The following is a 21,086-nucleotide window of genomic DNA, read 5'->3' as shown; positions in this document are numbered from 1 at the left end:
TATTTATTATTATTATTATTATTATTATTATTTTGCATGTTGAAAGCATATGAAGTTAAAAACTGTTTCATGAGAAGATGTTCATTATATAGGAGGAAAGGGACAACTATCAATGTTATACAAGTGTCATATAAATATAATAATTTACCACTGAGTAACAATATTTTCGGAAAAATTAAAAAAAATAAATCCGAAGCACAACGTTTTCCTTTTTGCTGTCTCCAACAAAACTCAATATCCTCGCCCCTACGATGGGTGGGAAGAATTCAATTTACAAAAGGAACAAAGTTCAAGGTTTTAAAACCGTTTCATTTTCCATTGTATTCCGTAGGCTTTTGCTTCTTATAGAGTTACTTTACAAACTGCAGTGTCCTAATTTATGCAAAGAATATCAGGTTATGATTTAGAAGTGTTGATTCTTAGCTTTTGGAGATTGGAAACAATTTCTTCCTTATCGAATAACCACTTTTATGGCACTAAAATATACATGAATTTATATCATATGGTCTCAATTTTGAAAGGCAACCGCAGAGCTTGTGGCTATAATCTCACTATTTCTTTGGTAATCGCAACCAAAAATGTTGACCCAAGTTAATGCCCATTTGTAGTTATCACAGCCAAATTGTTTTCTGTCTTATTTTGATAGTCTGATTGCCGGTTACTAATCTCTTTCCTGCACATAAACATATATATTAAGGTCATAAAAGGAGACGAGAATTACATGGCTACAGTAGTTCTTAAACATTTTCCTCAGAAAGTGAGTGATGAGATCAAAGCTTAGAAAGTAAATGTGACGGAATGAGTATTTATTACTCATCCTCCAAATAGCTGGGACAAAATGACTTAAATAAATGTGTTCCTATACATAATCACATGCACACATGGCTTGGAAAATATATGAAATTGTGATTTACTTTAACAATTAGTGGAAGGGCAGAAAAGGCTGTAAACCATAAAATGATCTATTTCTTATCTATCCCACCAAAGGAAATACAAAAGACAACCAACCATCCAACCTTGGTTAAATGCAGAAGATTTAAAAAGAGTGAATTACTGATGGGCCTGGACAAAAAGGGCCTCCACTGAAGACATATCAGAGGAAGGGCAAAACAGAAAATGCTGGAATGAAAACGGTTAAGCAAGGCCTTAACAAACTGCATACGTGTCAAGAAAAGGGAGAGGAGAAAGATACGGGGAATCTAGCCCGGGAATGGATATTAGAGGGGCTGAAAGGAGGAGATAAGGAGGGGGATTTTTGGGGGTAATCAAGGTGGCTGCTGTCACAGGATAGGATCATCATTTGTGTTGATTGCTTGCTATTGTTTTCTTTTCGCTACTTATACTCCGGGATCATCCTGTAATTTGCTTAATTCTAATAACAAGAGGAAGTTCTATCAATTACATTACAAACTAGGGGGATGGGGGAGAAATTTAAGTTCTCCAGATGTACAAAAATCAAAAAGTTCATATTTAGATATTTGAAAAACAGATTTTTCAAATAAGATTAAACTTCAACCTTAACAAGTTGTTGACAAACATAAATATGGAGCATTTCCATTTGCTCAACTAATTAAATCTTTAAATAAAAAAATATTTAGTTTGTTGGAAGAGGAAATTAGTCATTGAGATAACAGTAAGGATCCAAAATGCATAGCCAAAGGTATTTTATAAGCTAAAAAGAGAAACCTAGATTTGGTTCTGGGTAAGGGAAGCAGATATTGTATCATAAACAAACATTAGATTCCAAGAAAAACCTGAGACATTGCCATAGTGTGTCATAATGAAGAAGACCAACAATTCTCCGCTTCCTATCTCTACTGTGATCTCCACCACCACGTTTAACCACCGGTAATTGCTTAATGCCCCTCGCCTCCATCAATTCTTTGGCCATAGCTAAAGTAGTATTTGGATAACAGGTTAAAAGTCCACGCTCTCGTCCACGATATTTCATCCCTCGAGTACAAACAGAGGAAACAAGGCATGTGTTGGCCTGTCGAATATTCAATTAGAATTAAAGACAGTACAAATAAGATTTTCAAGAGTATATTAGTGACAATTCTATCCTAGCAGTATAGCATGAAGTTACAAGCATAAATTTCAATAATGTATTTTTCCAATGGTGCCAGTTAAAAATCCATTCATCAAAGCATTATTTTAACTGAAAAAAAAGATACTAGCAACTTTGTTCTGACCGAATCAAAATATTGAAAACAGTTGATTCAGCTCAGTTGTTGTTGAACATTATTCAGAAAACAGTTTTTGCCAATAGTTGTTCTTTCTTTCTTTCTTTCTTTTTTTTTTTTTTTTTGTGTCATAAAAAACAGCTATTTCTAAAACAATTTGAAAACAGACACGACTCTTGAATGTATAAACAGCAGGGGCATTTTCTACATACATTCGGAATCTCTGAGTCACTCTTAGTAGTATCATTAGACTTTTGGGACAGACACCTTCTAATGTCACCATATGTTAATATTCCTTCTAGAAAATCTTCATTATCAACAACCAGCACACAATTCTGCTGGCTGTCATGCATGCATTTTATTGCATCTTTCAGGGTTACAGATGACGAAATCTGAGGATACTGTTTTGACATGGCCTGAGAAACCTGACAAAACCAATAATAATATGGTCATGTTAACGGAGTTAACAGATAAAAACAAGATCGGAAATCAATGAGCTGCTTCAGTCTTAATAACAAAAGAAGGTGATGTCAACGATCAGAAGGTAATATAGAAAATTTTTTCTCAACCTGAAGGTTTTCCAGAAGCAGATCTTTATCAATTGCTTCAAGATCAGCGCCATCTCCAACAATGCAGAGTTCTAAACCATTCCCATCATTGGCTTGTCTCCAGTTATCTTCATCAACACCTTCAGCACGAGAAATTGAAGAATATCCTCTTACTGAGTTACTTGTATCAGGATTGTCACTCTCCTTCCCCAGGTTTGTCACCGAGGGAACCCATATTGCCAATCCAACAGCTCCCTGAGCACAAGGTTCACAATTACAAAAATGTGAAAATATTAAATATTAGCAATTTTCACTACAATAGAACGATGCACAATTTACAAGATAGGGGAGATCGGAAACCTGAATAAAACAAGAAGGTTGAGGTTCAAAGTTCAAGCGACAAGTTCTTGTTGCTAGAAAATACTACATGCTTTTCAATGCCAGAGTAGTTGAAACAAAAGTATTCCCTCTGTTTTAAAATATCTGCTGTTTAAGATAATTGCACAAGAATTAAAAAAATCTATTAAATAGCCTTGATCAATGTAGCTGCATTTGACTAAATTACCCTCTGCTAAACTGTTCAAAACATCATCACTCCAGTAATGCTCCCTCTCATTTCATTTAGTGGAGATACCAAACAAGGATAAAATTGGGAAAAAGAAATTACTACCTTGATTTTCTAAAACAATGGATAAATTCAAACAAAACAAACTTTCTAAAGCAATAGATATTTTGAAACAGAGGGAGTATTTTAATGAATTTATAAATTCAAAACTGCATTAAAAGTTAAAGCACTTCAAAGACCAAAGATATATGGTACCCATGTCCAACCATGTGAAGTTTAAGAAACACAGAGATCATTAGAAGAGAAAATATGGTCCATTTACATTCAACTTCAGATCAAAACACAACAAATCCATGGTGTCATAGAGAAAGAATTCCCCCTGCCTGGTGTAATACAAGATATATGAATAGCCATCAATGAGACAATAGAATCATGTCTGAGAATACCGGTCATATTTTATAATTCAGCAGATGAAAAAGAAAGATATTTACAATACAATTGACTCATTTTGTTAGTCATAGGAACTAGCAGAAGAGTGGAAAACTACACATGCTACAAAATGTGCAAACTTCTTTTTGTAAGAGAATTTATTGAAGGATTACCATGAGAGGAAGCAGTATCCTATAATCTTTTGTCAGCTCAAACAGAAGAAGAACTGAAGTCAAAGGAACAGAACAAACAGATGCTAATGTAGCAGCCATTCCAACCTGCATCCGTTAAATTAACTTATTTGAATCTTCATCAACCAAATCAGCATTGTCGTCAGCAGTGACATCCTACATATTTTACAGTAAAGTCAGCTTACCAGAGCATATGCAGGGGGTTGAGCTACAGCGGCATTTCCAGGAATTGCTGAATTGATAATTTTGGCAGAAAAGCCTCCAAATACAGCACCAGCTGCAGCACCAATCATTAAACTTGGTGCATAAAGACCACCTACTAGCCCAGATCCTTTGCAAAGAGTTGTCGCAATAACCTTAGCACCTACCAATTGAGTCAGAAGCCATATTCCAGGAGCTGAAGCACTTTTTCCAGTACGTAGAATTTCTTCCACATTTGTGAAACCCCAATACAATATTCCAGGATATTTAAGAGCAATAATCCCAGCTCCTAAACCACCTAAAGCAGGGCAGACCACAGTAGGAATGCCAAATTTCTCCTGAATAATCTTAAACAATTGGGTGAACCAAGCAACCAAACGGGTCATGGCTACACTTATAACACCACAAAGCATTCCCAATATCAGGTATAAAGGTAGCTCTGCAAGCAACGTCATGATGAAATATCAGACATGTGAATCATGGTTGGTTTTCTTATATAGAGAACCAAAATGAATAATGGGTAGATTAATACTGGTTTACAATAGAAATTATGTACTAATGACTAACTCTTATGCCTTTATTAAAACAGATCATTGGAGCAGAGGAAAAAAAGTTTCAGACTTACTCTCTATGATTAACAGGGGATTTAGGCTTTGACTAGAACTTTTTAGAAGACATTGGGGCAAAAATAAAATAAATCATTCCATTTTGTGTAGAGAGAAAGACGCACTTGATGAAAGCTGTGTGTCTAAACAATGCCATACACTCAATATTTATATAATAAGTATGAAAAAATACAATAGAATAGAATTCTTTTAATTACTATAGTTACATGATGCATTGACAAAGACATAATAGACACTAAAACTCCACTTCAGGCTGAGGCATAGTGATATATATGTCAAGCATGTTATGAAGTTATTTGAGGACCTCTCAGAGTTTTGGGGAAAACATTCATCACTAGTTGCTCATTTGAGTACACAATACTGGTGGTGACACCTCCAGATTAGATCTTTTCATTGATAAAGTACAATCTAACTCAATGTATCCTCTCGCGGAAAAGAGACATGAAGCAATATCCAATGCAGCTTGGTTATCACATTTTAAACACAAACAAGTGGCATTTGCATGATCTACTTGAGTCGAAGCACCAGAGGAAGATGCTTTAGCCAAAAAGTTGCCTAGTGGTGGATGTTGAGGCTCAGTATTTTGCTTCAGTGCTTGATCCTGCACCTATATTCTACTTCTTACTTTTCCAAGATATTCAGTTACCTTCCTAATTTCTGTGAGCACATAACATCTAGGAGAAGAATTGTCTATTAGTAGGAGAATCTAACCAATTAGCATCTAAATATCCAACAATATGTTAAAAGAGAATATCTTATCAAAAGACATCAATTTGTCAATTCAATGATCAACTAGCGAATGTTTTCACCAAGTCATTGAATTCAATGATCAACTAGCGAATGTTTTCACCAAGTCATTGAGAGCAATGTTATCAATGGCGGATGGCAGGTCATGGCGGAAAGCAAAAAAACTGCCACAAAATTATGGCGGAATAATGGCAGTCATATATATATATATATATTGAAAAATGTGATATAAAACTAAAAAACTAACTACATATAAAAGAAGGAAGGTTTTGAGAAAAAAGGAATAAAATGGTTGTACAATAGTGAAAAAAAAACTGAAGTTATAACAGAAAAGTAGAGAATTAAAATAAGTATGGAGAAGGAAACTTGGAAGTGAAAACAGAAAAATAGAATCAAGAAAACAAAATAATAAGGAAAAAAGAAAAAAATGGGAGAGTAAAACAGAATGGGAGAGGGAAAAACATAACTGAGAAAAAAAATAGGAGAGGGAAAAACTAAGAAAGAGGGAATAAAAAGCTGAAGTTATAATAGAAAAGTAGAGAATTAAAATAAATATAGAGAAGGAAACTTGGAAGTGAAAACAGAAAAATAGAATCAAGAAAACAAAATAATAAGGAAAAACGAAAAAAAAATGGGAGAGTAAGGAAAAACAGAACTGAAAAAAAATAAAAATAGGAGAGTGAAAAACTAAGAGGGACAGAGCCCAAAGAAACAAAATAGAAAATGGACGTCGGAAAACAGGGCCTTCCACTCACAGTTGCCAGAAAACAGCCGGAAAGGATGTCTTGTCTGGCAAAAATGGTGAAGGAGATGAAGAAGTTGGCTTTAGAGAAGAAGGAAGAAAAGCAGTGCAGAGAGAACCCTAAATATTTTATCCTTCAGAAAATTTACCACTTAAGAAGAAAAGGTAAAAATTTTAAGTGAAAAAAGTCTATTTTGCCCTTAAAAAACCCTAAAATACATAAAGCAAGGGCAAGATTGGAATTTTGCTATCTTTCTCCATTACAATTCAAAAGTGCACACCCACACCAAGACACTACAATTAGGGCTTTACTTCTGCGAAAAAATACTTCACAGCAAGCATCACGTGGCAGATCGCCGCTCCACAGCGGCACAACAGCGATGAAGAAAGGAAGAAAATATGTGATTTAGGGTTTGGGCTCACAGATTTTCTTTTTGGAGCAGGTCTAGTCAATGGCCCAACTCAATTTTTCCCACAAAAATGCTATTTTTCTACATTTTCCGCTGTGGCCGCCGTTACCGCCATGTGCGTAATGGCCGCCATGGTGCCGCTATTGAAAAACGCCAAAAAACGGTAATGCTGTAACGGCGGGGTCAAAAACCGCCACCAAATTCCGCCATGGCGCTGCCATGGCTGCCATTTAACAACACTGATTGAGAGGTCCCTGAATTAGTCATATACACGATAAGTTTGGTGCATATGATTTATATACTTCAACTTACAAGAGTTAGAATTATGTGATCATAGTAATATTGTAAATAGGGTAGAATTTATCCCAATTTACAAGACACATAATATAAATATTTGCTCAACTGTGTATTTCAAACACACAAATTCATTCACATGTTCTCTTGTACCTTTCTCTCTCATCAGCTACATCCAATTTGTCAATTATGAGAGAAACAATAGCATAGCTAATGAAAACAAGGGCCTCTAGTTTTGTAGTGTCCTTGAGTGCAGGTTAAGGGACACTCAAGGAAGATGAATATATTAGAAAACTACATCTAACTTACTTCCAAAGGCTAGTTCACAAGAAGAGGTTTGCTCAAGCCTTAAAAAAAGTATTTTGACTCTATTCTTAACCAATGTGAGACATCTTAACACCCATTCATGCCTAAGATTGAACATCCAGTAAGTTTTGTAGGAGTAGACATTTGCTAGTGGTCCAACAAGACTGGACATTTTTAGGTAGTCCAACAGTCAAAACTGAATAGGCACAAATACTATATTACAAAATTGGACCTAACTTACTCTCAAAAACTAGCTCAAAAGAAGAAAATTTGCTCAAGCCTTATAAGGAGGATTTTGACTATATTCCTAAAACGATATGGGACATCTTAATAGAACAGCTTCAAGTGTGTTGGTCACAACTCAAGGAACTACTGTGGAAGGGAGGGCCAAATTGAAGGACAGTAAGGTGTGTCAAATGACACAAGTAGCATCCTGAACAATGGTTAGATGCACCCTCACACATCAAAAAAGTGAACAACACTAGCAAGTTGTTGTAGTGTAGACGCATAGAATGTGGAGGCTACATAAGACAATGGCACTTGGGAGAAAGAAAATACTGCTGAAAAGGTTAACTTGGAAAATGGGGCAGCAGAGCCAAGTTAAACGTAGCCAACTGTAAGAAATTTTCACCAAAGGACAAGTGAAGCTAACCTAACCTTTTCTTTTTCAAAGGGGACAAATAGATAAAAATTGAGGGAGACACACAAAGATGTGACACTTAGAAGAAAATAACTAGATTTTAAGGGGTACTACAACCCATTCTTTGGTATGGATGAAAATATGCGGAAAGGATTTAGAGAGAGAAAAGAAATAAACCAAATTTTCATAAATCTGGTTAATCAAAAGGTCTCTTTTAATAACTTCGTCTAAAGTTCTTTAAAGTTTTCCTTGACCCTTCTTTACCAAACTAAGAGTTACGCAATTCACTCTTTTTACTGACTCCTATAAAGATCTTTTTTACAGATGACTAAACCACCTTAGACGATTTACAATCATCTTTCTCACTATAGGTGCTACTCCAATATTCTGTATATTATGATTTTGTGTCATGTCCTTTTTCATGTGTCCACTCATCCACCTTAGAGAAGAGAAATAAGGGTGATAAAAAAAAACTTCCTTGTTCGGTAGCAAAGACAAATTGGGCAGATAGAAGAAACATATGGAAGTCCTTTCTTTTCCTACTCAAATTGAAAAGTGAGAAAAGAAAGCTAGGGTGTTCAATTTTGTAAACATGCTGATCCAAGTTTACACTATAGGGAGAGTTAATGATCTTTTTAATATGGGATTTGGCTTTACATTACAACTTTGTTCAAAATGCCCGAGACAATTTCACATGTGCATCTCTTGCGTATATTTGCATTACTTTTCTCATTTTTACCCAATATGAGACTTCTTTGTTTTCCAACACTCCCCCTTATGTTCAATTGCAGTAGTTTAGTCCAGTTGTGACTTACCTTCAATCTTCAACTTGAAATTACTTCAAGTTTAAATATCCAAGGCCACAAGTCTACTTTCATTTATTACTTGGGCTTATGCTCCTCCTTCTTAATTCTCAGAAGCTTACAAGTCTGCAACATTTTATGTCTATATTTCCCTCACAAAGCCCTTTTTCCTTCTATTTTTTCAATTCAAATATTGTTTCTTCTTTTTTCATTAAGCTTCAAGTCTTGGGTCACAGATCTTTTCCTTAGATTATCAATGAGTTGTGAGACTATATGAATTTTGTAATTTAAGGAGTGATTGATCTTTTAGTATGAGATTTGGGCTTAAAGTTATACCTTTGTCCAAAATGTCTAAGGCAATTGGACTTGTTTACCTTTTGCTTATATTCGATTTACTTTTCCCATTTTCAACTAATATGAAACTTTTTCAATTTCTAACTTCCCTTAACTTCAAAGGAAGAAAAAGACTCAATGAAGAAGACTTCAACATAAAATGTTGGAGACTTGTAGGCCTCCGAGAATATGGAGCATAAGCCCAAGCAACACATAAAGATAGACTTGTGGCCTCTTAAGCTTTAAAGTTTCAGCTCAGACTGAACATTAAATTAAACACAAGTCATAACTGGACTAACCTTGCCTAGTTGGACTTGGAGGGAAGTATTTTGCAAAACAAAAAAGTCTTAAATTAGTGAAAATGAGAAAAGAAAAGAAATATAAGCAAGAAAGGTGCCCAGGTTCAATTATGTTAGACAATTTGGACAAAATTGTAACCTTAAGCCCATTTCTCATATTAAAAAGACCAATCACTCTCTATAGTGTAAACTTGGATCAGACATGTTAAATAAATTTAACATGGTATAAGAGTCCTTATGACCTGGTGGCTAATTAATGATCCAAGAAAGACCTGTGGCCCATGACCTAAAGCCCAATAGAAGAAACCAAAAATATGAATTGAAGATAAGAAATTGACAAAAAAAAAAAGGAAAAAAAGTTTGATGAGAAAGACTTGGGCATAAAATATAGTAGACTTATAGGTCTCTGATGCTTAAGAAGGAGCACATGCCCATGTGAAAAATGAAGATAAAAATGTGGTCTTTGAAGTTCCAACTTGATGTACAAGCTCAAGCTAAAGATTGAAGGCAAATCACAATAAAATTAAATTAACTTAGTTGAGTTAAGAGACAGTGTTAGAAAATAAATAAGTCCCACATTGATTAAAGCTGAGAGAAATGAGGAGAATTTAAGCAAGATGTGCACAAGTTCAATTGTCTTGGGCATTTTAGACGAAGTTATAACCAAGTTCAAATGCCTCAAAAGATTCTTCCCATAATTTAAGACTTGAACTGGGTTCATTCATAAAGTTCAACACTAACCCACACATTTCCCCCTTCATAATCCTTTTTGTTTTGGGGTTGTTTCTAGCTTTTTATACTGTTTGAAACGGCCATTTTCATCCTTTAAAGAAAAATTCATTCACTCTCTTCCCACTTTTATCCAACCAAACAAGGAGAGAAACTAAATGTTTCTTTCTCTTCATTTTCCTTCTTTTTCTCTTCTTGTACCAAATAATACAAAAATCCACTCATTTTCTTCTCTGTTACCATACCAAGGGTAAGTACAATGACAGCTATATATATATATATATAAACTAAGCAATCTAAAAAATATTCAGGGCCACCCCATTTCAATGAAAGGAGCCGCCCCTGTTTTGTGGGTCTACCAAGTGTGGCTGATTTATCGTGTGGATGATTATATGGCTGTATTTATAAATCAGCCATATTTTTTAACTGAATATACAATAATTTTGTTTTATTAAATTATATGTTTAGTTTCTACAGTTAACACTTATTTACAAATTAGTCTTTATAATTAAAAAATTTACATTTCAGTCCCTATGCGGATGCTCTATTTCATTTTTGTCTCTACCCTTATAACAATGTTAATGATGGAAGGGACTAAAATATAACAAAATACTCGTATAGAGATTAAAACGTAAGTTTTTTCCTAAGTATAAGGACTAATTTATAAACATAGAAATACAAAAACCAAATGTATATTTAACCAATTATAATTTTAAAATAATACATGCCATCAAACTAAGTTGAAAAGAGACCTGTATCATAGCTTAATTTTATTTAAATAACACTAAATTCTTGACTAATAAAGAATTTTACTGAACTTTATAGTTTTACCTTTTATCCTAGTGTTAAAGGAATGAATAACATATCAATGTTAACATTTTTATTATAATTTTTTAATATGTAAAATTCTTAATTTATATCTAATATACCTTTTATATGACATATCAATTGCTATAAAATCTTTGAAAAATACATTTTTTTAAGAAATAAAATATTTACAATATTTGAGATGTGAAATTATACTATTACTCAAAACTTTAAATGATCAACTTTATTGTATGAGTGAATTTGTAATTTTTCTATCATAATATAAGTAAACAGTAGTTGATCTTTATAGTATTTTTTATCTCCACAAAAAAATATCTAGACATATCTAATCTATTTTTCAACCATAAAAAAAGTTTTGTTAAGAGTTTTTTCAATATTTTATTAACCATAAGGCTTAATTAACTTTTTAGTCCCTACAAAAGTTACACAATTTGAACTTAATCCCTATATAATATTTTATTAGATATATTTCTTATTTTTTTACAAATTATTATTTTTAGTCTTTCTAGTTAATGTGGTCCATTAACATACTATCAAGTGTCAATTTTTTATTGAATTGCATTAGCTAAAAGGACTAAAAATAATATTTTGTAAAAAAGTAGGAATTATGTCGTAACAAAATTTATAAGAACTAAGTTTAAATTGTTATAGAAACCAAACACTTTTAAGTCTTAAACATAATTATGATTTTTTTTCAATGATATATGTATTCACCAAATTAGTAAGTTCTATATCAATAAATATGTATATGATCTTGAACTATAAATAATGATCTTTAACTTAAATATACAAGTTTTCAGTTTTTTAAAAATTCACGATTTTTTTATTTAGTGCCTCATTTTAATTTTTTCTAGATAAACCCATCAAAAATCTTGGTTTTTTTTTTTGGTTAAAATATACATTTAATCCTTGTAGTTAACACTCGTTTATGAAGTAGTCTCTAGACTTAAAAAATGCTTATTTTTAGTCCTTGTCATTTACATTTTGGTCCAGGCTGTTAACAATGTTATAATGACAAGGATTAAAAGCATACAAAGTACTTGTACAGGAACTAAAATGTAACTTTTTTAAATATAAGGACTAATTTCGTAAACAAATGTCAACTATAGAAACTAAATATATAATTTAATCCTTTTTTTATCAACATCTATAAAGTTATTGAGTCACCAAATTTCAGAAATCACTTTTTTGAGAATAAAATCATATTGGATACTCAAAGATGCAGAATTCTTAGGAAGTCAAGTAATTTTCATAAATGCAGTACTTACAACAAAATCCTCCTAGAATAATGTGTCATTACCTCATCAATATGATAAAAAATAAATTCAGTAGAAAAAGTAGAGTATTCCTTTTTAATTTGGCAGACAAAAAAGATGGTAATTTACTAGTACAAATATGATGACAAACCAAAACCATATATAATAAACACAGCAAGGTTAAAGAAAAATACCAGCAGCAGATTTCAAATCATACTCAGGCATTGTAAAAGCTGATTGGATGCCCTGTAAAACATTTGATACAGTTGATGAGATAACAGAAGCCAATATAATCATGGCGGTTGTAAATGGGGGAGAGTTCTCTGCACGAAGAGGCCTCAGCACAGTTTCAATAGCAAAGAAACAACCAGCAACAGGTGCATTGAAGCCTGAAGAAAGGGAAATTGAAAGTTAAAACAACCATCATTTCAAAATCCAAAACATAATCCAAATACCGCAAAAGAAATTCATACTCTTAACTGAACCAAGATCAGCAAGGAAACACAAGATTGATTTAACTCTAGCAAAGCAAAGTGCCACAAGATAGAAGAAAACTGTCCACAGAATCAATCTCCACAAAGAACTAACATTAGAACACACTATATACCAACTTTCTATTTACTCCAAAGCTCTCTATAAAAAAATAACAATAAAGAAGCTTCTAAAGTGTATGCTTGTAAACTTACCGCTCACTATAAATTTTATGGTCAGTTCAACTTATTTCTAGTGACCTGGCAGCAAGATTAAATTTCATAGGACTACAAATGTTTTAGCAAAAAGAATTCATTTCTTGCAAGATAACATCTTATTAGGACCACACCAGCTGCAACAACAGCAATAGATGTCCTTATCCAACTAGGTAAGATTGACGACATAAATTATACAACGCTGTTGGTTTTATGGTAAAAAAGTAAAGTAAAATAAAATAAAGAAAAGGAAATGCACAGAACTGTGAGAAGAATGAATGGAAAAAGAACTCAACTTTTATTCAATAGCAACAATACATTTATAATAAGTTAAAGAAACATAAACTAATTACGTAATTGAAAGATTTGATAACAAACTAAATTATTTCTAAAATATCGAAATCACTTATTGATTATGATACTAATCTAATAAACTGAAATAACAGAAAACAATTAACAGCAGTTTCAAAAGTATATTTTTAAACTACAAATTCTATTTTTCTACAATTTAAATTTACTAACAAAAAGTGAATTTGTTGTCAACAAGAATTTTGTGTTCTTTTTCTACTTCAAATTAGAATTAAATAAAATCTTTTTTTTCCATAGAAAAGAGAAGTAATTAACTGAGTCATTTCGATTACTGTTAGAAAAATAAATCAACTTGAATTTTTCACTTTACTTGAAGTTGATGCTTGAATTACAAGTGTCTTTGAAATATTTAACCACTCTCTTTGCAACCTTGAGATGTCTTTCATTTGCACCATGGATGAAACTAGAAAATTTAATTTCAGCACTCAAGATATTAGGATGAAATGTTGTGGTATTTTCTTTGCATGAAAAAGTTATTTGCTCCTCCTTTGATAGATTCAAAGTAAAAAATTTTCATTTTATTTTTACTTTGAAAATATCTTGTCCAACTTCATCTTTAATCAAATAATGTTTATCTTCAAAAATAATTTTTTTCAATTAATTAACCAACACTTAACAAATTTTGATCAATTTTAGGAACCCAAAGAAAGTCATGAATTAACATCGTGCTTGTATAGTTTGCTATTGCAATTGTTCCCTTTCTTTTGACTGGGATGAAATTATCATTACCTATGTTGACTTTAATGATGTTAGTCGGTATCAAATCTCTAAAGAGTTTCTTATTATTAGTCATGTGGTTAGTGCAACCACTATCAATTAGCCAACCTTCATTTGCTTTAAAGTCTGAGAGACAAGTAACAACAAATAAATGATCTTTTCCCTCCTGATCAGCAATCTTAGCCGCTTCATCTTGGTGTTAGTTTTTATTTTTTAACTATAACACCTTCATGTCCTATTTGGTTGTATTTACTGCATTGTGTATCTAACATTCTCCAACATTTGAAAGAAGGATGACCATTTTTTTCACAATGATGACATGAAGGATAAGATTTCTTCTTTTTGTATCTTGCACTTTCATTGTGTGTGATATGTAAGGCTCCCTCAATGGTACCTTGTGTCATTGCATGCCTTTGCTTTTGTGCTTGTAAGGCATTTAAGAGTTTTGGACAAATATTTGGTATTCTCTAAGATGGTGATTCTAGCATCAAATCTTTCAGGCACTATTACAAGAATTTTTTTTACAATTTTAGAATCAGGAAAATTAGTATCTAATAATCTTACCATATTGAATATGTCAACCAGTCTGTTTGAGTATACTTTGATTGTCACAAACTCTTTCATTCTTTGGAATTCAAATTCTCTCATCAAATTTAACACTTGTATGCCTCGAATTCTTTCATTCTCAACATATTCTTTCTTAAGATAATCCCAAATTGCCTTTGTTATTTTTAAAGTCATGATCTCGGTGAAGATAAGTATTGAAACACTAACAAAAAGACATGATTTTGCTTTTAGCTTTCGTGTTTTTCTCTCCTAATAACTTTTTATTTGGGCTATGGTAGGATCGTGCAGCCTCAAGGTAAGTCTCCATTTTGATAGTCCAAAAATCATAAATTTCTCCATCAAAGACAAGAAGAGCAACTTGTAAGAAATTTAATTCAGAATCCATTTTCACATGTCCGTAAAAAGATAGCTTTTGATACCACTTTGTTGGTTTTATGGTAAAAAAGTAAAATAAAATAAAGAAAGGAAATGCACAGAATTGTAAGAAGAATGAATGGTGAAAGAACTCAGCTTTTATTTAATAGCAACAATACATTTATAATAAGTCAAAGAAACATAAACTAATTACGTAATCGAAAGATTTAATAACAAACTAAATTATTTCTAAGATATCGAAATCACTTATTAACTATGATACTAATCTAATAAACTGAAATAACAGAAAACAACAACAGTTTCAAAAACATATTGTTAACAAACGTCATTAGATTCAGTCAAAATCTAAATTCACAAAAGAAATTGTTTATTATAAGATTCCTTTTAATAATTTCCTCCAAGTTCTTATTAGCATGCCACTTCCCCTTTTCGCAAGGCTTAAAAGCCATGCAACCTACTCTACTCCGTGGTGCTTCTGGTGGCCCTCTTCACACATCCAAACCACTTTAACAATTTAGTTAAATATCTCCTCATATACAATCATTACATATCTTGTCCAGTCGAGTGTAACCACACATCTATCCTAAATAATATTCTCATTTATACTACTCTAATTTTTTTTCTTGTTATCTCTTTAAAGTTTAACAATTCTATGATAGCAAGTTATATAGTAGTTTGATTGAACTTTCCTTTGAGCTTGTTAGGTACTTTGTAGTTACAAATAACCCATAATTCATTTTTCCATTTTAAGCACCCATCTTGTATTATGTGTGTAACATCATTAATTTTAGCTGCAACAATAGCATCTTCTAATAGACCTCTCACTAAGAGTGCATGTGATAGCAGTTCTATTAATAACAGACCTATAATAAAGCAGGTCCACATTAGAAGGGGAATGGGCCAGAAGATAGTGAAGCCCAATCTAATATCAGTTAAGGGTTGTTAGATTTGCTAGCAGTCATTGTCATAGTTAGTTAGGAGGTTTACTATTTGTATAGAGAGTGGGTAACTGAATAAGGTGAAAAACAGAAGTTACTAGTCTGTAGGAGAGAGACCAGAGGCTCTCAAAATGCTCTGGAATTGTATTCTTTCAGTGTATTGTTCATCAGAGAAACTCAAATTGAGTCCTAACCTGATTTCTAGCTTCCATTCAATAAAAGTCAGTCTATTATTACATTCTTGAATGATATCAGTGTAACAACTGGTATCAAAGCTCTCTATACAAGGAAGTATTAACAATAACAATAACAATTGTAATATTCTGTTATAACAGAATATGAGGATGAGGTAGTTAACAGTAAATAGGGAAAGATAGATACAGTTAATTAGTCTTTTCATGGAGGGACTTCTTGCAATAAAGATTCTTTCACTCAACTTTGTTACCAAGTTTCTATCATTTTTTTTTTATAAAAGATTAATTCAAGACAGGAATGGGAACAGGAGGATCAAGTATCCTCTTAGGGCCAAAGAAAGGTCACAAGAATGAAAGAAAGATAAAATAGATCAGCTGAAAAGAGCAATTTATTTGCTTGTCTGATCCTGCACCTTTTGCAATAGGTAATTGAGAGCATAACTGATTGAGGCTAAGGTGATCTGCTGAGCTGGTGGTTGTGGTTGAGGGAATGATGAGACATGAGAATGCGGGAAGAAATTCAGGGGGGAAAAAGGAATTAAATATCAGAACACTTTCAGGAGAATTAGGGGACACCTCTCTGGAATTAAAATTAGGGAAAAAAAGCAGACCTCTTTCAAAAACAGGGGAACATTGAGACCGATCTGAAAATGAAAAAACGTATTTGTAGTCGATGTGAGATTTTGGCAGGCACATGGTGAGCCAATAAAGAATTTTTTTATTTTTTAGTAATTTTTCATTGGTTAAATCATCATTACAAACTTTCAAGGAGGTTCAAAAAACCAAAATACAATTAAAAAAACATCAAAATGAGTTTTAAAAAGTGACTTTGACAATATTGCCTGGCTACCTACCTGAAGAAATGCCGGCTGCAGCACCAGCTGCAACAAGTGCTATTTTTCTCTCCCTATTGTGTTCCATCATTAGTGAGAATCCATTGGCACATGACTTCCCAATATCAACACTAGGACCTTCAGGACCCAATGAACAGCCAGTACCTAAAGTGACTGCAGCCTGGATAGCCTTTATTGTTGGGAAGATTCCTGCAAGCAAATCAAAACCTTGTGTTTGAGTGGAAGTGGACTGCTTTATTTGGTCCAATATTTCCAGTAAACCACACATCATGCCTACAATAACTCCCCCAGTGACAGGTATCAAAAGGATTCGATGCCATGTATCACCCAATCTCTGAAGACGAAGCCATGCAGCACCCTCGTTTGGGGTACCAGCCCATACCCATTCATGTATAATATGCACCTAGTTGAGCACATTTCAGTATATGTCAGATAAATCATCTTCCTTAATAGGTTTCGGTAACAATTCTAGTCTAAAAATAGAATATGCATAACCAGATAGCACAAACCAAATGATTTTTAGTGGTCAATGTATGACAAAGAAACAGACAAAAGACAGGTATCAAAGATTGCTTGGCAACCATGAAGCATAATTTATAAATGCCCAAACTCTCACATGGCAACATTTAAAAAACTACAACAATAACAATAACAAGCACATCTTTTCCCACTTACTGGGGGTACATAGATCAAACAACATCATAAAGTTTTATCAAAAATCATGTCCAGAGACAAATTATTGACTTCTATATCCTCCTTAATTGTTTCTCCTATAGTTTTTCAGTCTCTGCCTCTAACTACTGGGCTACCCTCCATCTGATCTACTCTGCTTCTTGGGGCTTCTACAGGTCTTCTTCACGCACGTACAAACCACCTAAGGCGAGACTCTACATGATTTTCTACAATAGGTGTGATCCCAACTCTTGCTAATGCATCCATTCATAATCCTGTCTTGTCTAGTATTTCCACTCATTCAACACAACATTAAAAAAAATGAGAGCCAAATGTCACAAGTAGAACAATGGTGATAATAAGAAAGAAAACAGCTACAAAAAGACTTACCAATGACATAGCTGCAACACATGATTAGTAGAAAAAAGAAAACTTGTTTGGATGGGAAGGAGTAGGAGAATTTTGGAAGCCCTCCAAAACCTCTTTGGAGGGAGAGGGAAGGGAAGGAAAGGATTTGAGGGGCAAGGAAAGGGAGGGGGAAGAGGGACCAAACCTCTTCCTTGTTTGGATGTTAATTTTTCTATAAACACCCCCTCCCCCAAATTGAGACAACTTAAAATTACAGTGAGAGAGGTTTTGGAGGGCTTCCAATATTCTCCTACGCCTTCCCCTCCTTTTTAAATAAAACTCCCAAACAAAGCCTTACACTTTGATCTTATACAACACTCCAGACCAGACCGGATGACTACAACATAAATGTTGGGTTATCTAATTCCAAAACCAGCCCCCCATTCGAATATTTGAGACAGTATCAAAATACTTACTTCTAAGTATTAACATTAGAGATTTTTCTTATGTTCTTCAAGAGTTCTACCCAAGTCCAGCTAAAAACAACATAACAGACAACATGAACACATGCCACCCAATTAAATTCATAACATTACACACAATTTAAACAAAATCCAGATAGTTGAGACTTAAGAGTATATTATTGCTAACACTACCCATATCTCCTATCCCTATACAATGGTTTGTTTCTTATCCTCTGTCCATTGAGATCAACACTCACACATTTCATACACAACAAACTCCTTGCAGCATCCATGACACACAACTTGCATAAGATACAGATCAAACAAGTCCAAAAATCATTATATTATAACAAGCATCTCATAAAAAAGGTAATTATCGAAAGAACAACCACAAAATAAAATAAAATTAGGGTACCCCTTTATTGAAGAGAGCAACGAAGAGACCAGTGGTGAGGCCGATGAGGCAACCAATGAGGAGCAAGGCCCACTCAGGAGGCGCACCATCGCCAAGAACATCAACGGAAGAATCGAGATCCACGTGCGAATGCGAATCGCGATCGCGATTCGCATTCCTTCTATCTTCATCTTTGTCAACGCGCTTGAAACTGTGTCGCTGACCCGACAACCTTAACAAATCCTTGAACCCTCTATTGTTGTTGTGGGTGCTGTTGTTGTTGTTGCCGTTGATTGCCACGTGTTCCGACCCTCGAGCTTCCACGTCATCCTCCGACGACCCAAGAAGACGACGCTGATCGCTCTCCGACATTGGAAGTTTAAACCCTTCAAATCGCTTGAATTTCCAAAATCATTTTTCGCTCTCTTTTTTATTTTTTTAATTCATTTTGGGTGAGTAAGTGAACGATGTTTGCTATGGATCTCGAGGTGGTTTCACAGTTGCATGCGGCCAACGAAAGCAACATAAAAACAACGTAAAAGCGCGTTTCCAAAATCACTTCCTTCTTTCTTCTTCTCTCCAATCAAATCAAAACATCGCTCTCGCTTTTTACTTCTTCACTGCGCTTTCTCTGTGTTCACAGATGCAAACGCAGAAAACGTGTTTCCAATTTGCACTATTTTTTTCTTTAATTTACGGCCAAAACCCCCAAATATTTGGTGCGTGCATTTTCTCAATTTGCAATAGTTTGAATGTGACCTCTTATCAATCAGTAGGGTTTGTTACTCCCACCGTTGATGTTCTTGCTTACATTCACTGATGATTAACGATCAATATTTGTAATTGTAAGATTGGATTAGTTATTGATATGGTTATTTGTTATTCAGCTGTGATTAAATTGAGATTGAATTAATACCCCATTAGTTGATTAATTGGGGTAAAATTATTATCATTTCAGCGATAGTTTTGCTCGTTAATTTATTTATAAATTTTAAATATTTTTTTATTAATTTAATATTTAATAAATATTTTTATACTAATAAAATATAATTATATTTACTTGAAGATGATTTAAGATTAAAAATAATAAATAATTATAAAAGCAATGATAATAATAAAAATATGATTTTCAAATAAACATATTAAATAAAAATAATTATTTATTATAATAATAGACCAACCTCAATTATTTGTTTCTTATAAATCTTATCAGATGAACCTAATCTAGTCAACACAGCATTCCAAGGATGCATTTCTATAATTATTTTTAGGATTAATAAACTATTTTTTCTAGAATTATAAGAGAGTTGGGAATAAATCTTTTTCTAAGATAATACACCTAATTACTATATATAATTTAGACTTTGTAACCATTTTGAACTAAAAATTAGTTTAAATAAAGCTGACATGATTATAAAAAGAATTAATTTATATCTCTATTAAAGTAGATATTATTAAGTACTTTTGGAAGATTTGTTGTCTCTAAAATACTAATAAAATTAAGATTTCAATTCTTTCTAATTCTAAGAATGTTATCTACTTAATAGTCAATAATTTTGGAAAGAATGAATGAATCATCTCTTTCATTTATGTCAATCCCCATATTAGACAAACTGAGTGTTAGCATGATATGATTAAGCTTAACTCTTTTGTTCACAATCTTTGGTTATTAGTTGGAGACTTTAACTTTACTTTATTTGACTCTAAAAAAGTTGGGCGCAGACCTACTAACCCTTTATACTCAAAAAAAATTCACTGAATGTCTTAAGAAGTGTGAATTAGTAGACCTATGCTATAAGGACAACCCTTTTTACCTGGAGCAGAGATAGCTTAAAAAAGAGAATTGATAGAGTAATTGTTAATGAGGCTGGAACTTGACATTCTAACTGTCTTATTCATGTTCTCATCTCTAATTTTGACCATGTGGGCCTCCAGCTTAAAATTAGAAGCCTCGACACCATTCCTAAAAGTAAAAAATGTAAAGTCCTTAATTTCTTTATGAAATTTGTAAAATAAGTTATATATAAAAAAAAATTGAATTTCTTTTTATTCATAATATATGAACTTGACAAAATTTAAAACTTTTCTTTCATTATTTAATTCATAAAAATATAAAAGCATATAAAGCGATAAAAGAAATAATCATAACTTGCTAAATAAATTTACATCAGTACAATAGTAAAATAAGAGCATATATTATCATTTAAATACAGAGGTTAATATTTACAAACACTGATAAAAAAATACATTAAGACTTAATTTAGAAATTTACAAAATCAAAATATACTAAGTTCTAATAAGCAGATCACTCCTATCCAAAATATTGAGACTATGACCTAATCTTTATCACTTGTGTCAGCCCTCTTTCTTAGCTAGCT

At 32.9% G+C, this 21,086-nt stretch overlaps 1 protein-coding gene across 4 annotated transcripts; it reads right to left on the bottom strand.

Annotated features, from left to right (window-relative positions):
* Positions 1–148: 148 nt before the first annotated feature.
* On the bottom strand, positions 149–19,391 carry LOC113846334 (chloride channel protein CLC-f). Of its 4 annotated transcripts, none has more exons than XM_027474455.1 (9): positions 18,730–19,391; positions 16,831–17,233; positions 12,325–12,519; positions 4,102–4,556; positions 3,899–4,003; positions 2,753–2,986; positions 2,396–2,608; positions 1,755–1,990; positions 149–673 (listed from the first exon to the last, which is right to left on the bottom strand). In XM_027474455.1, the coding sequence occupies exons 1-9, from the start codon at positions 19,078–19,080 to the stop codon at positions 592–594; spliced, it is 2,274 nt and encodes a 757-aa protein (XP_027330256.1). In that variant the 5' UTR covers positions 19,081–19,391; the 3' UTR covers positions 149–591. The 4 variants fall into 4 exon arrangements, 2 of the variants coding, with proteins under 2 accessions (XP_027330256.1, XP_027330257.1); XR_003501666.1 differs by having other exon boundaries at positions 275–673; positions 2,392–2,608; positions 18,730–19,346; XR_003501667.1 differs by having other exon boundaries at positions 275–673; positions 2,392–2,608; positions 16,975–17,233; positions 18,730–19,346.
* Between the last annotated feature and the right edge of the window lie 1,695 nt (positions 19,392–21,086).

This window comes from Abrus precatorius, unplaced genomic scaffold (genome assembly GCF_003935025.1).
Source record: "Abrus precatorius isolate BTA unplaced genomic scaffold, Abrus_2018 Scaffold8, whole genome shotgun sequence".
Classification (NCBI taxonomy): domain Eukaryota; kingdom Viridiplantae; phylum Streptophyta; class Magnoliopsida; order Fabales; family Fabaceae; genus Abrus; species Abrus precatorius.
This window is presented reverse-complemented; position numbering and strand designations above follow the sequence as displayed.

Bases quoted from the DNA above. Each gene is read 5' to 3' on its own strand.
- LOC113846334 (XM_027474455.1), bottom strand. From the start codon at position 19,080: ATGTCGGAGAGCGATCAGCGTCGTCTTCTTGGGTCGTCGGAGGATGAC. The intron at 1,991-2,395 runs GTATGTAGAAAA...AATATTCGACAG, and splicing joins GTGACTCAGAGATTCCGAAT to GCCAACACATGCCTTGTTTC. The intron at 674-1,754 runs GTTTTTCTTGGA...GTTTATGTGCAG, and splicing joins ACACTATGGCAATGTCTCAG to GAAAGAGATTAGTAACCGGC.